Here is a 13,764-nt window from a genome sequence, read left to right on the forward strand (position 1 = left end):
TAGATCAACTGCGTGTTATAAAACTGCAGGCAGCCCCTATTTCTGCCAGAAATATGGTTCCTCTGTGAACATCATGCAAGGTAAATGCTTCATCCTTTTCCTCGTGTGTATGGACTAGAAGTGAAGCTGATCTATATGTATATCTTGTGTATATGGCCTAGAAGTGAAACCAAGTGCTGCAAGCTGAGCGGGGTGAAGCTGCCTTAAGCTCTGTGTTGAGGAGGTGATGGTTGTGCTGCTGGAAGAGATGCTTTTCTGCAGAACCCCAGTCCTGCCACTAATGCATCTTTTTGGGTTGTGATGTTTTCCTCTTCCACAAATTGAGATCTCTTTGGTTGAAAGGCTCTGTCCACTGAGCAGTGCCAAGCCTTTTGTCCTTGTCTACAAACCGAGCGCTGCCGCAATAAAATTACACTGATGCAGTCATTAAAAAGATACACCCTCATAATAAACCACTTCCCAGAATTGAAAATGGCAGGCTGCGTTGGCAGAGCACGGGTTGGAATTAGCTCTGTTCTCAGACTGCCCATCTCCATCACAAAATAGGACAGCTGCCCGCAGACGCATCTCCGCCGATGAGTTTCATGTTGGTGTTTTACCTTCAGAAAGTGGGAGTCTGTGAGTAACAGCATTAGCAGGGGGAGATGTACACAAATATTTACACCGTCATGCTGGTGCCGAGCCGTTCGCTGCCAGCGTTCACCTTTCTCATCCTTGTTCTGGCTTTTGGATGAAGAGTGGCAGAGGGAGAGGAGGATGTGGGGTTGTTCTGTGTGTGTCAGCTGCAGGGAGTGGGGGGCAGTGGAGGGAATGTTCTCTGCCAAAGGTGAATTCGTCGAAGCTGCATTGTGCTGAGTGGCGTTGTCCTTTCAAACCTCTCTGTTTGTTCGTGCTTCTGGGCCAAAGGGATAAAGAGAATTGTTTCTGCAAGTATTCAGAGGAGAAATGGTGTGTTTCCTTGTCGTGTACTTCAGATAAGGTTTTGTCAGTCAAGCCTGAGCTGAGCTAACTCATACCTGAAAACAAATTACAGAGCATGCATAAATTCTCTTGGGCTTTCTGGATCTCTTTCCTGTGCCTGCTGACTTTTCCATCAGCGTCCAATATAAACGAAGCTCCCTACTATCACAGTTGATGAAGTATATATTGCTTTTCAGATTGTCAGCTTTTGGAAAACTAATTTTTCTTTGCAATGAGCAGCTTTGTTAGCGATGTGCAGAGCACATCTTGGTCAGAATCATGAACGTGCAATTATTTCAGTAGATTGATTGGATATGTCACAGAGCTGCGTCCTAATTTTCTCTTATGTATTTGTTGTTATTCAGCTAGGTTTGAGGCCTTATTCTTTCCTTTAATCACTAATTATGCAAGGACAGCATAAGTTTGTATTGATCTTAAATCTTGTTGTCTTTCCTGTGACCTTGGAAACATTTGGAACACAGCATCTCTGACCTTGAATTTCCTTTCTCATGCAGTGCTGGTGGCTTTAATACCATCAGGAAAAGGAGAGATACAGGCTCTTTAATTTCCCACTTTCCTTAAATTGTTCTGATGATATTTACTTACAATTAAGATAAAACATGTGCAGTAGCTAGAGATTCAACTGCCGCATTGCCTACTGTGTGCCAGTCTGGTGAAGAGAAGAGGCTGTGATTGAATTCTGGAGGACTGGAAGTGATGGACTTCTGGCAGTCTGAGGCACTAAACCAAACCTGGCTGAATTTTACCCCTCTGTGCCATTCCCAGTCCTGTGCTGGCGCCTGGCTTACATATCCTGCAAGGAAATGGAGCTAAGGTGAAAGAGGGAGGAAGGATTCACTCTTGTATTCATTTATATTGACAAACTGCACTGAGAGAGGCAGATGCCAGGTGCTGCAGCAATGCAAAGTACTGGAGTCTGGCCTTGTTAATGAGTTATGTGCCTAGCTCAGCTTCAGTCCCCTGCGGATTACTGGGCTGTCGTAACTCTGGCTGATGTAATAAACATGATACAAAAAGAGTCCCCGGGTAGTAAATATGATTAACCATTTTAGATTCATGAAGGTGTGAGCTCCATCCTGCAGAGACAGGTTTCACTAAGCATTTTTTGCACCAAAGTAGGTCAATTTAATTGTAATTGGCTTTAATGAGCCTTACTCTGCAGTTCTTTACCTGTAGCTGGTTGGCCCTCAGAAGTGTAAATGCCATTGCTGCCTTGAAAAAAGCAGTGAGAAATCAAAGAGGCAATTTCTACTCTGATTCATTTCAACTCAGGTGATGCATAAGCAGGGTAAGCAAGGCAGGATCCATGAGAAAAGCTGGCCCACACGTCAGCAGTGCTGACCTGCAGGTCTGCTGGCTGTAGGATAAAGGTGAAACTTTGCTTTTGATTTCACAGCAGTTGCCTTGCAAACTGTCTGCAGTTTCATTTTGGTGTGGGTGAGTGGAAGATTATTGCATTACAGCTGCAAAGAGATATCCAAGTTTGTATGAGTGAATTTGTCTTTGTGCCTCAAAAGACATTCCGGTAAAGTAGCAGTGAAGAGAGGAAAGCACTAAGGAGAATTTGTCATTTGGGCTGTCTCCAGCACATATTTATGTACTAGTTTCCCTTGAGAGAGAGAAAAAAACTCTCATATATCCGGAAATTGTGCATCATGGCAGTTGATCTTTATCTTTGGGATGGAGTGCTCACAGGTAGTCCTTTGGAGAAGGAAAAATTGATGGAGGGAGGCTTGAAGTATTTAGCTGGTGGATGTGGGATGGGGTTTCTGCCTCAGCTGTGGAGTCAGGGCAGTGCTTTAAGAATGTGGCCCAGCAGATGTTTGCTGCGTGTTTAACCTGCACCCTCAGCAGGTTGCTGATGACTCCAGGCTGTGTGATGCAGTCAGTGCTCCCGAGGCATGGGATGCCAGCAGAGAGACCTGACAGGCTGAGCAATGGGCCCAGTGAACTCGTGAGGTTCAGCAAATCCAAGTGCTAGGTCTGCACCTGAGTCATGGCAACCTTGACAAGGTGGGGGATGTAAGGATTGAGCACAGCTTTAAATACAGGAGATTGTGTCTGGGGCCTGAGCTCACACAGGGGGGACAGACAGGTGCTATGTTGGTGTGTTCATCATGACCAAGAATGCCTGGGGAAGAACAAATTCAGTGGGAAGAATCCTGCATGACCTGTTTCGATGGAGATGATGCTGGATTTGTATTCTGCGCCGTTTGACTTGTACTTTTGTCTTCTCTTTCACCAGCCCAGAACTGCAGTCACATTTTGCATGGCCCGAATGGGACAATACAGAGTCCAGGCTTTCCGTATGGATATCCAAATTATGCAAACTGCACGTGGACAATCACTGCTGAGGAGAAGAACAGGATACAGCTTGTTTTCCAGTCCTTTGCGTTAGAGGAAGATTTTGATGTATTATCTATCTACGATGGACTGCCTCAGCAGGGGAACCTGAGAACAAGGTATATTGTCTACTATAGAGATGCTTATAAACCTATTCCTATTTCTGCCAGTAGGATTAAATGCATCCAGCAGTAAACTGGGGTTCTTCATGAGCAGTTCTTACAGCTCTTTTGCTTTCTTATCTCTGATAAAGTTTGATATGTTTCTCTGAATGCCTGACAGTAATGATTTATCAAAAGTCATTCCAGATATCCAGAGAAGTTAATTAGAAAATGGAGCAAGAGGGAAGCAAAGCTAATGTGCAGAGGAGCTTCCTTCAATCTGAAGGAGATTCTCTGAGTGGGAGGACGGATAATGGGCTTCAGTTTATATCTCTGCCAAATGCTGTGTGGGGAATTAGCCAAATTACTGAATCTGTGGCTTGCCCATCAGCTGGACTGGGGTGATATTCTCTCACTTCTGACTGAACTGATGGATCTTTCGGGGTAAAGAGTTATCGAGTAAGATAGTTTAGTATGAAGACCCTCCATGGAGTTTGATTTCTAAGACTTCAGAGTACCATCCTGAAATAAAAAGTTAACGAGAGGCTGATTATGGAAAATAATGCATTACTGTATAGCAGCTGTTGAATGGTATGCTAGTTTCCTCCATTTGGAGGAGTAATGACTCCTATATGTTGTGGAGAATATGACTATCGTTGTGTGATGTGGTGTCTGATTGCTGCTGATATCTGATAGTGATGTGCTCAGAGAGGGACCAGTGGTGGCATCTAGTGTCAGAATCCTGGTTGGGATGCTGGACGTGGACAGTTCTGGAAGTTTTACTTCAAACTATTTTAGTAGGGGTCCTTTGACCTCAGTATCTTCTCCAGCACAACTGTATAATCTGAATTAGAAACACTGGAGAAAAATCAGCTTTTTATGTACAGTTATATAAATAAATATTCACCTAGCAACCATTCTTTAGAATCATCCTAATTATGGGACCTCATCACTTAAGCAGAAGGTAAGGTAGTGCTTTGCTTCAGATATTACGTGAAGGATGCCCACAGCTAGCGTATAATTCTGCTGATGAAACTTTACATGCACCTCTTGCCCTTAGAGGCACCCCAATGAATGGCTTTGCTCATCAGCAGTGCCAGCTGTTTCCTTTTGCCCCCTGCGTGTCAGTGGGAGGTTCTGCTGAAGAAGCAAAATCCATGAATGAAATGAATTCAGAAGTGGGGTTGTGGTGGAGTAAATCAGTAGGATGCAGTAGAATAACTGTGCCCAGCTATTGCCCTGAGCTGCTCTTCAGCATAATATGTTATGGTCTGAAGTACCAGCAAGGGCATCGTGATACAGTCCATTGGTACAACAAACCTCTGAGGTGCAGCTTGGCTGCTGCCTGTTAGTGTGTGGACTTGCATTTTTGGGGAAGGTGCAGGAGACAAATCAGATCCTCTGCATCACTGACGGATGTTTTGCACGACTTGAAGCATATGCAAGTTTGCAGGAGCACAAAGCAACGTGAGAATTTCATCTCTAATGAGTGGGTGATGCATTCAGTTGGTGGTGTGCCACGGAGGAAAGTGAAATAAACAGAAAAGGGTATTGTGAAAGTTTTCTAGAGAACTGAAAGCACTTGCAGGGGGCTTACAGAAGTCAATGAGATTTGGGCTCATACATGATGGACACCTGTGTTTTCTCCCGTATGTTTCTAGATCAGTGATTGCAAAACCTGGATCTTGCTCCTCTGTGCTGTTTCCTGTCTGATCTCTTTGTTCAGCTCATATTTTTTCACACATCCATTTTACTTCATTAAGCTCTGAAGCTGTTGCCAAACATTGGACTTTTTTTTTTTTCTTTCTTCATTTTTTTTTCCCCTTTGGCTATCAATTTTTTTTTTCTTGGACTGCTTTCCAAATGTACTCCATTCATCACTGAATTGCAGCACCTGAAGATGGATGACCACACATCATTCATCAAAGCTGGTGCTACCAGGAGGTGAGCCATAATAAGCTGTAAGCAAGCATACAAAAGGGAAAGAAAAGCTGTTTCTATAGAGAAGGTAACTGCTTTGTTCACTGTTGTTCAAGGCCTGTGAACAAAACAGTTAACAAAGACAGGAACCGTGCCTCCCTGCTTCTCCCACTCAAGCTTGTATTATTGAGCATCGCTGATTTATTTCAGTAGGTCTTGACTGGGAGAAGTGAGTGATCTGGGTATAAATGAGTGGTTTACGTGTTGATGTGCTGAGAGATGGAGGATGCTACAATTCTCTCTAAACCCTGATATTCCATTTCAGGCCTATATTGCTAAGAGTCCCTCCAGTCTGATGGCTCAATGTCACACCTATGCCTTTTGCCTGTGCCTTCCTAAGGAAGGGTTAATGATTGCCTTCATCGTGTGCTGGCAAACACCCTGTTGTCATGCAATTTAATGTGGTGTGAAAGTTGCCTAATAGAATAAGAGCAGACTTAATCCAATGAGACATTTGCTAATAAACTGCTTTACTGTATATTAGGGAATTTGCACTGCGTGTTTGTGATGAGTATGTGAATATTAAATGTGTTCCAGTGTCTTAATTTAGACGTGCAGGAATCTTGCCATCTCTTGCTATGACTTTGCTGTGGTTGGTAGAATGGGAGCTTGCTTCAGAGCCCTTGCTTCTTCATCCTGATTCAATGATTCTGCTTTTTCCCCTCACTGTGGGGCTTTTATCAGTGACAGCACCACAAGCAGGGACCGTTGTAGCAGAATCTTCCTTGGATCCTGAGAACGTGGAAAGATGCAGATTTTTCTCTCCTTGGCTTGCATAGCAGAGCTGTGTTCTCAACCATCAGATTCGTAACTTCTCTTCTCTGCACGTGGCTTTCCTTCTCCTGAGCTGCATGAGCTCACCAGACCAAGCTGTCCCAAACTCCCATCCTTTGAGTTCCTGAACTGCCACTGGAGGTCGGATCTGAAAGCTGCAGTTGCTCAAGAACACTTCTTGTGAATTCCCATTGTGCTTCGCTGATTGCCATTGTGCAGGGGATGCTCCAATCAGGTTCCATTCCTGATTGCTTTCCCACCGCGCTGGGCTTAGCAGCTCAGCAGAGACCTGACTGAAATTTGAATATTTGGAGTTATTTTTGGATCTTAGATTGCTGTGGGATTTGGGAGCTGCTTTGCACCTTTTCATATCTGACTGTGGGGACGTGACATAACCAGACAGTAGCTGACAAGAAAGTAGAGAAGTGAGGCCACGTGCCATCTTCAAACGTTTTCGTCTGATGCTGATGATTTGTAGGGTGATCTTAATGTAAGAATCTTTAATTAGTTGCTAACTTAGTGCAGGCCTGAAACTTCAAGTAATTAAGATGATGGGAAAGTGTGTTTGCAATGTATTCAATAAGTCAGCCATTTCACATGTTTTTTGTGATGGAAGCTATGGGGTTTACACTCTGTATAGGACTGATGGGTGGAGAAAATCAGATTTGTACTCTTCCATCTAAAAACTCTTAAAATATCCAGGAAAGGCAAATAGAATGTACAGTGGTTTGTTGAGGGGAAGAATGTCAACAATGTGTAGGTAAAAAACATCTCTTTGGCCATGTTTAATTGGTTGCAAGATGAAGTATTTTGTTTGATCTTAGAACTGTCAGATAGCGGTGATGAGAGGGACAGTTGGTGCAAGGAAATCTGAAAGTTTTGGAGAGCTAACGGGGTAAATGCAAGAGCATTTAGGGCTGTTTGTGTTCCCTGTATTTCTATTAGGTCATGTTTTTGTGATGGGTGACAGAAGCTGACAGTGGAATTGGGGCAGGAGGATTTTTGGACTGGAGTTTTTTCCAGATACGGCTGTTCCTGCTGTGTGCTCAGTGCAGGGGCTCTCTGTGGCTGAGCCTTAAAGCATCGCTGTTATCCAAACCATGAGTGGTTTGTTTTCCCACTAAACTGCTGATTAATGGTGTTTATGGGTGAAAATCTACTAGAAATCCTTGACAATGACTCTTGCTTCATATTAAGGTAAGCTGAGCACAGAAGGATTCCCTATAATTAGGTAACGTCTAATAGATTTAATTAAGACTCCACCTACCACCAATATTTCCCCACTAGAGCGTGTCCTGTAGTACAACATCTAAACGTTTCTTGAGCACAAGAACTTCAGGCTGAGTGTTAATAGCGTTTAGACAGCAGAAGCAGAGTGTTGTGAGCTCTAAATGTGATCTTATTTACGACTATAGATCCTGCAGTGCCCAGAACTGGTGCTCCAGGTAAAATACATGGACAAGGTGGGAGCTGTAATGGCTCTCCTGGGATTGCTCCTTTGCCTTATCAAAGTTGTTTTGCTACTGAATGTCCGATAGTGGGAAAGTTGATTATCTTTTTATGTGTGTGGTGTTCAAAACGATGCGGCTGTGGATGTTTGCAGTCCATAGAAGTCATTGATGTAGACGTGGAGTTTTAATTCATTTAGCAGGAGTAGCAATTTACGAAGGCAGTGGGCGAGCTGCTGGGGTCAGAGCAAGGGAGATGAGTTTGAAAGCTTTGTCTTTAGCAGTGAAGGGAGAGAAATTGAACCCATCTACTGACTTTGCCTGGTGCTTCTCACCTCCCCATCAGTGCTTTGAGGCCTCTTATATTATAGGGAAGAGCAGACAGCAGCACGGGGAGGCTCAGTGAGCTGCCTTAGGCAGCACAGTGTGTCAGCAGCTGTAGGTTAGTGGTTGTTTCCATCTGTAAAATGGCACAGCTTTATTTGTGGAAGTTGTAGCTGTAGAATGTTTAAAAACTCCCTTGGAGGGCCTGTTTGCTGGGGTGGGAAAAGACTCAGTGCACAAAACAAACTTGAGCTGTGCCTTCCTCCTGAAGGGAGGCTTTTTTGGATGCAGTAAGTCTCCAGGTCAAGGAATTATTTTATTTCACTTTAATGTCTGACCTTGAGAGTTTCTCAGGCAAAGCATCTCTCCAGTCAATGCGTATTTCTCTTTTATCAGAATTAATGAAAGACTACAGGAGATGATACAATCTTACTAGATCATTGAAGATACAATGAAATTGTGGAGTGCTATTACTTGCAGACTCAAATGGAAAATTGACAAATCTGCAGTGCCCATTGCCTCTAATTCATTACGCTCCTGTTGGGCAGCAGAGGGTGGGCTGTGACTCCCTTCAGGCTCTCAGAATTGTGTTTTGGTGTGGCACAAGGCTGCTGACGTCCGGTCTTTTTTTCTTAGGGAGTATAATTGCCTTTTTGCAGTCTCATAACTGTGCAGAAGACATAAAGGCTTCTGCTGTCCAAAGGTGCAGTAATTGCCCTGACATCTTCAGTTACCTGATAATACACAGTCCTGCAGCTGATGACTGCTGCTATGGTGGAATTAGAGGGTTTGGGAGGAGGAGAAATATTTCCACTTGAGCTGTTTGGTAGCTGTTGTCACCAATCCATGTGCAAACTGAAGTGTGAAATGTTGTCTTAGTATTTCTTACACAGATTTTTTTTCCACTGGAATTGGGTCCTTAAGCTGTGCAGGTTTGTAGCACGACAGCCTCATGCTGGAGTTCTTTGCAGCCCATGTGTTCGTAGCAGAGGAGGAGAAGTGGAAGCAGAAGTGGCTGATGCAAAGTGAAGGCTGTGATGCTGCTGGGACTGAGGCTTTTTGTCTCCAGTGCATCAAGCGTTCCTGGAGCTGGGATCTCCTCTAAACTCCACCATTTATCTGCATGGTTCATCTCATCTCTGCTTGGTACTCAGCATTCACTGAAGGTGCAGGTGAACAGAGAATTAGGTATAACGTGAATCAATACTGTACTCTTTTTAGATAGATCTTCATCATCAGAAACTTTTTTTGTTTCAGGCTGTTTCATCGTCAGGCACATCTGAGAATCACATCCCTTATTAACCTGTTTTGTTGGTTGGTTTTTACTGCATTGGTTACGGAGGCCAACTTGCATCACTTATTTGTGCCATTTGGATGCTTCCCTTTAATTTAGATTTATGGAAAGCAAATTTCTGCTGTTTCCTTCTTTCCTATTGCTGTTAAGTTTCATTACTGTGTACAATTACAGATTAAATTCTAAGGAGGCATAGCTGTCCTCTGGTCAGTAGTGAGGCTGCAGTTTGTGTCCATCCCCAGGAGGATCAGAGCTCACCACTGAGCTGCTGTCCTGGGGTCACCTGGGCAGAACAGTTCCTGCCTTCTGCTGCTGCTTAACATTCACCTGGGAGAAGTGAAGGTTCCCTCTGAAGGCCGATGTCTGAAGCAGAGCTCAAACCCTGCTTGTGTATGCGTCAGGAGTCGGAGGGATGCACAGAGTTGGCAGCTGAGACCCAGAGTCACTCTGCATGTCAGCTTCGGCTCTTCACAGTTGTGTGGCTTCAGCTTCGGGAGATTCAGATGGGGAGAGCAGGAGGAATAGGGTTGCATGGCTGGTAACAAAGCCATAATTAAAGTTTTTGCTTGATTATGCCTCCATACACTCACCCTCCTGGATGCCCGGCATGTTCTGGGTTTATTCACGTGGCTAAACAGGCAGGCTTAAGATCATTTAAGATCAGCCTTAAGATCCATTGAGCTCCTGCTCCTGGAAAACGTAACGTTCCCTGAGAATTCCTTGGCTTTGTTAGCTGCTGACACTTAGAGCAAAAGCCTGTCTGTGCTCCTAGAGGATTTATGATAACAATCCCACGGTCTCTGTTAAACGGTGAGGTTAGAAATGATACTTGAGGACAAGTTGCTGTGCTCCTGGGGCATCAGCAGCAGCATGCTGCTCCATCAGGCCGATGCTCGTGCTGTGCTCAGTGTGCTGCATACCCAGACACAGCTCCTGCTGGAGGGGTCTGAGAACAGAGCAGCTCCCACCAGCAGATGTTCACCAAGGGAGCCGTTAAGGGCAGGCGATGTCCTCCTTGCGCAGCATTTGTCCTGGGTTGCTTTGCTTTGTCCTGCAGGAGCCTTTTTGAATCGTTGATGGGGATCTTTTTGGGAAATAAAGCGACTGCCTGGGGTTGAAAATATTTTCTCTTTTTAGAATGTGTTTGTACCAATGCCCAAAAGGGAAGAATATTCTCTTGGCATTATTGATTGCAGTGTGTACGTTCTTTTGGCTAGAAAGATAATTTACCATTCCATCTTGTTGGCTAGATAGAACTGATCGTCAGCCTCTTTTCAAACTGACATTTTGCTGCTCCAGAAAGAGAACAGCCAAACTCACAGATGCTTGGGCAAAGACCTTCTGTGTTGGATGGACAAGAAATGAAAATGAAGCAAAACACCCGCTCACTTTATGAGCTACAGCATTTTGTTCTTAATGGTGTCTGCAGTTGTTGCAGTGTGACCCAGAGCCTCTGCAGTCCGAGCCAGGAGATTGAGTGCTGCTGAACCTGGAGCTCAGAAGGAACATATGGGGTCAGCAGGATTGCCTACATCATGGCTGGCTTTTCTGAGGGCATTGGCTGTGCCTTGCACTGCTGTGATCTCACCAGCTGTCCTCCAGGGGAACAGGCTCAGAAAGCAGCCTGAGAATTTTTACATTCGTTCCCACATCTTTTCCACATTTAAAGTTGGTTTTGAGCATCTGTATCTGTTTAAAGTTCTTATTCTTTAAGGCACTTTTATTTTTTCCCCCCCACAGCATGCAGCAGAAGAACTAATGGTGTGAATATTGAGGTATTTACAGCACGCCCAGTATGCTGATACTTGCTTTTCATCAGCTGCATCACATGCAGCATTGAGTCCCCCAGCAACTGGATTTCACACCCCTAATGACTCTTTCTGAAGAAAGTCGTAAATAACCCAAATCTGCCAACTTTTGAGTTAACGCTGCTGAGCCTTACTTGGTTTGTGGCCAATCTTGTTGCTGTTTACTCAGAATATCAGATCTGATTTGCTGAGAGGTTGCTAAAATTTGGTGAACCTTTCTGATAATTTGTGCTGTTCTTCTGAGTTTGTAATAATAAGGACCAGAGATACAGCTGCCAAAGTTTGCTCATTTCTCTGTTATCTGAGGAAGTAAAGGCAAAATGTGCATGGAAAGGATGTGACAGGAAAGCTGTGAACTTGGGAGTTTTCTACTTTTTTTCCATACGCTGGAAAAATGGCATTTATTGAAATCTGATGCTTAGTTCCTGTTCATAGCTTGAGAGCCATGAAGGCCCCAGGTATTTGAAATGGCTGTGCAGGCTTTAGGCCCTATAAATAATACTTTTCTAGTGGGAATTCACCCAAAACTCATTTTAAATGAGCAGAGAAATCCATCCAGGCTGGAATTTATGAGCCCTGCGACTGTCCCTGGAGACCGTGTTAGTTAATGAAGCCTTTGTCAGTGTCAGAGGTAAGCAGAGGACTCTTGTGGCTTGATGAATTATCCTTGGCTTGGAGAAGGGAAAATGCAGTTGCTGCTTAAGTCATGTTGGCATGGAGGGGGTTGATTGTATCAAGTTAGATTGAGGGCTGTTTGCAAAGGGTAGGTAAACTTCCTGAGAAATCAGGGCGTTGCATTTGTCAGTGGGCAGGAGCTGAAGGGATGCTGACTTTGTGCTGTCTCAGGAAGAAAAATACAGCAGTGCATTGGGTCTGGTTGAGCTTGACTCCAAAAGAAAAGCATCTTGGTTCCAGACATAAATCATGTCTGCAGTTTGTAGAAGTTGTGTATTAGAGGAATGCCAAGATGGTCTCCATCTCTTTCCATTGGCCGTTTCACCCTGCAGCCACCACGGCTGCTCTGAAATGAAACATCTACTTGTGGGGGTGTCTGTGCTGTGCTGGGGTTGGGTTGTTGTGGATAAATTCCCTGATCTCTGGCATCTGTTCTTTTATTGTTCTTGACATATTCCATGAGGCAGTTCACAAGGCAGCCTAGAGGAGGATATTTGTTAGTCACCACTGACTTTAAATGAGGCTCTGTTTCTTGTTTTCCTAAGGCTTTAATATTTAAACATGCACACGTTTCTGAAGGTGGTCTTCTGGCAGCAGAATGCTTGCACGTTGGTTTCATCAAAATTGAGAAAGTTGTTGGTGTGAGATGAACAATCTTTCACTTATTCAGTCTCCAAGGTAGCCTCCTTGAAACTAGCAAGTTCCCTCGTAGTTCTGTGTTTACATCAGCCAGCTGTCTAACTGAATGCTAAAGACATGAAATTCAATTCCAGGTCAATGGGAAGCTATTGGGCTTTTCCTCTTGGCACCAGTCGGTAATGGATCAGCTTTGTACATCATGAACTCTCCTCTCCATCGCCTGTATTGGCTGCTTGGTGAGCAGGAGCTCAGTGCTGGAGGACTTGCTCTGATTCCCCTCTTAGTTTTCCATAGAGCAACTCATGCTCTGGAGTGCTTCCTTAAGGCAGTCCCTTACGCCCAACTTTACTTGAAAATTGTCCTGGGGATAGCAAGGGGGGTCAGACCACATCTTGTTTTGACTGTATGTGGTGAAGAGAGTGGTTCATTTGATGGGAAATTTCTTTAATAGGTGCCTTCAAATTAGATACAGGAAAAAATCACTGAAGTATGGTGTAGTGTAATTTAATGCTGGTTTAAACGATGCAATCCAATGCATTTTCATTAGATGTTCTGAGACACTTCTCTAGCATTTATGCTTTGAAGGCTGTTGGATTGCCAGCTGCAATAACTATTTTGATTGCAGTCTGAGCTGATGGTGGGCATCCTACCAGAAAAATAATGTGCTCTGTTTTAATTATGGCACCTGCATTCCAAAATGGGAGCCTGCGTCACAGTCTGTGATGTTGCTGTACTTGGTACAGTGGAGCAGGACAATATGCAACAGGTGGAGGTGGGCACACGAGCAGAGGGGTTTGGTGCTGCGACCTGCTGTGCACTTAGCTTAGCAAGTGGTGCTTCTGGCACTGCTTTAGTTTGGTTCCCCACTGCAGGAGCAGAATGAAGCCAATGGAAAACACATTGAAAAGCTCACACAATCAGCATTGGCCCCCAAGCAACTTAAGGGGATAATGACTCCATAATCCATTTGGCCAGAGATACAGAAGGAATGGGAGATAATTTGTGTTCTTATTACTGCCCTCACCTTCTTGTTCCAGCCCTTAATGAAAACAAGGGACAGTGTTTGCTGCTTTCCTCTCTCCTATTATTGTATACATCTTTTTTTATTGCCACGCTAAATCACGGTGATGTCAGAATGACTGTTTCGTGCATGAGGCCATTTGGGGATGACTTCATATTGTCTGCAGACACGATACCCACGCTTTGAATTTGCCTGGGCTGCAGGTTTAGGCAGGAGGTGTGGGACTGGAGGGATGTGGTGCAGGCTGGGCTTCTCCAGGCTGAGGACAGCAGTGCTGGGGCTTATGGATGGCATCTGGGCAGAGCCTTGTTAGTGAAGTTCCCATTCCTTGAATATTGCCTGTGCTCTTACTTACTTGGAGAAGTTGAGGACATCA

General features: G+C 44.4%; 1 protein-coding gene across 2 annotated transcripts in view; it reads left to right on the forward strand.

Annotated features, from left to right (window-relative positions):
• The window catches only part of CSMD2 (CUB and Sushi multiple domains 2), a 229,936-nt gene that overhangs the window by 15,197 nt on the left and 200,975 nt on the right, over positions 1-13,764 (forward strand). For both annotated transcript variants that reach the window (XM_048969227.1, XM_048969228.1), the window contains exon 3: positions 3,227-3,443. In XM_048969227.1, the coding sequence (XP_048825184.1) occupies positions 3,227-3,443 (217 nt within the window). The remainder of the gene's footprint in view (positions 1-3,226; positions 3,444-13,764) is intronic.

Source organism: Lagopus muta, chromosome 23, assembly GCF_023343835.1.
Source record: "Lagopus muta isolate bLagMut1 chromosome 23, bLagMut1 primary, whole genome shotgun sequence".
In the NCBI taxonomy this organism is placed as follows: domain Eukaryota; kingdom Metazoa; phylum Chordata; class Aves; order Galliformes; family Phasianidae; genus Lagopus; species Lagopus muta.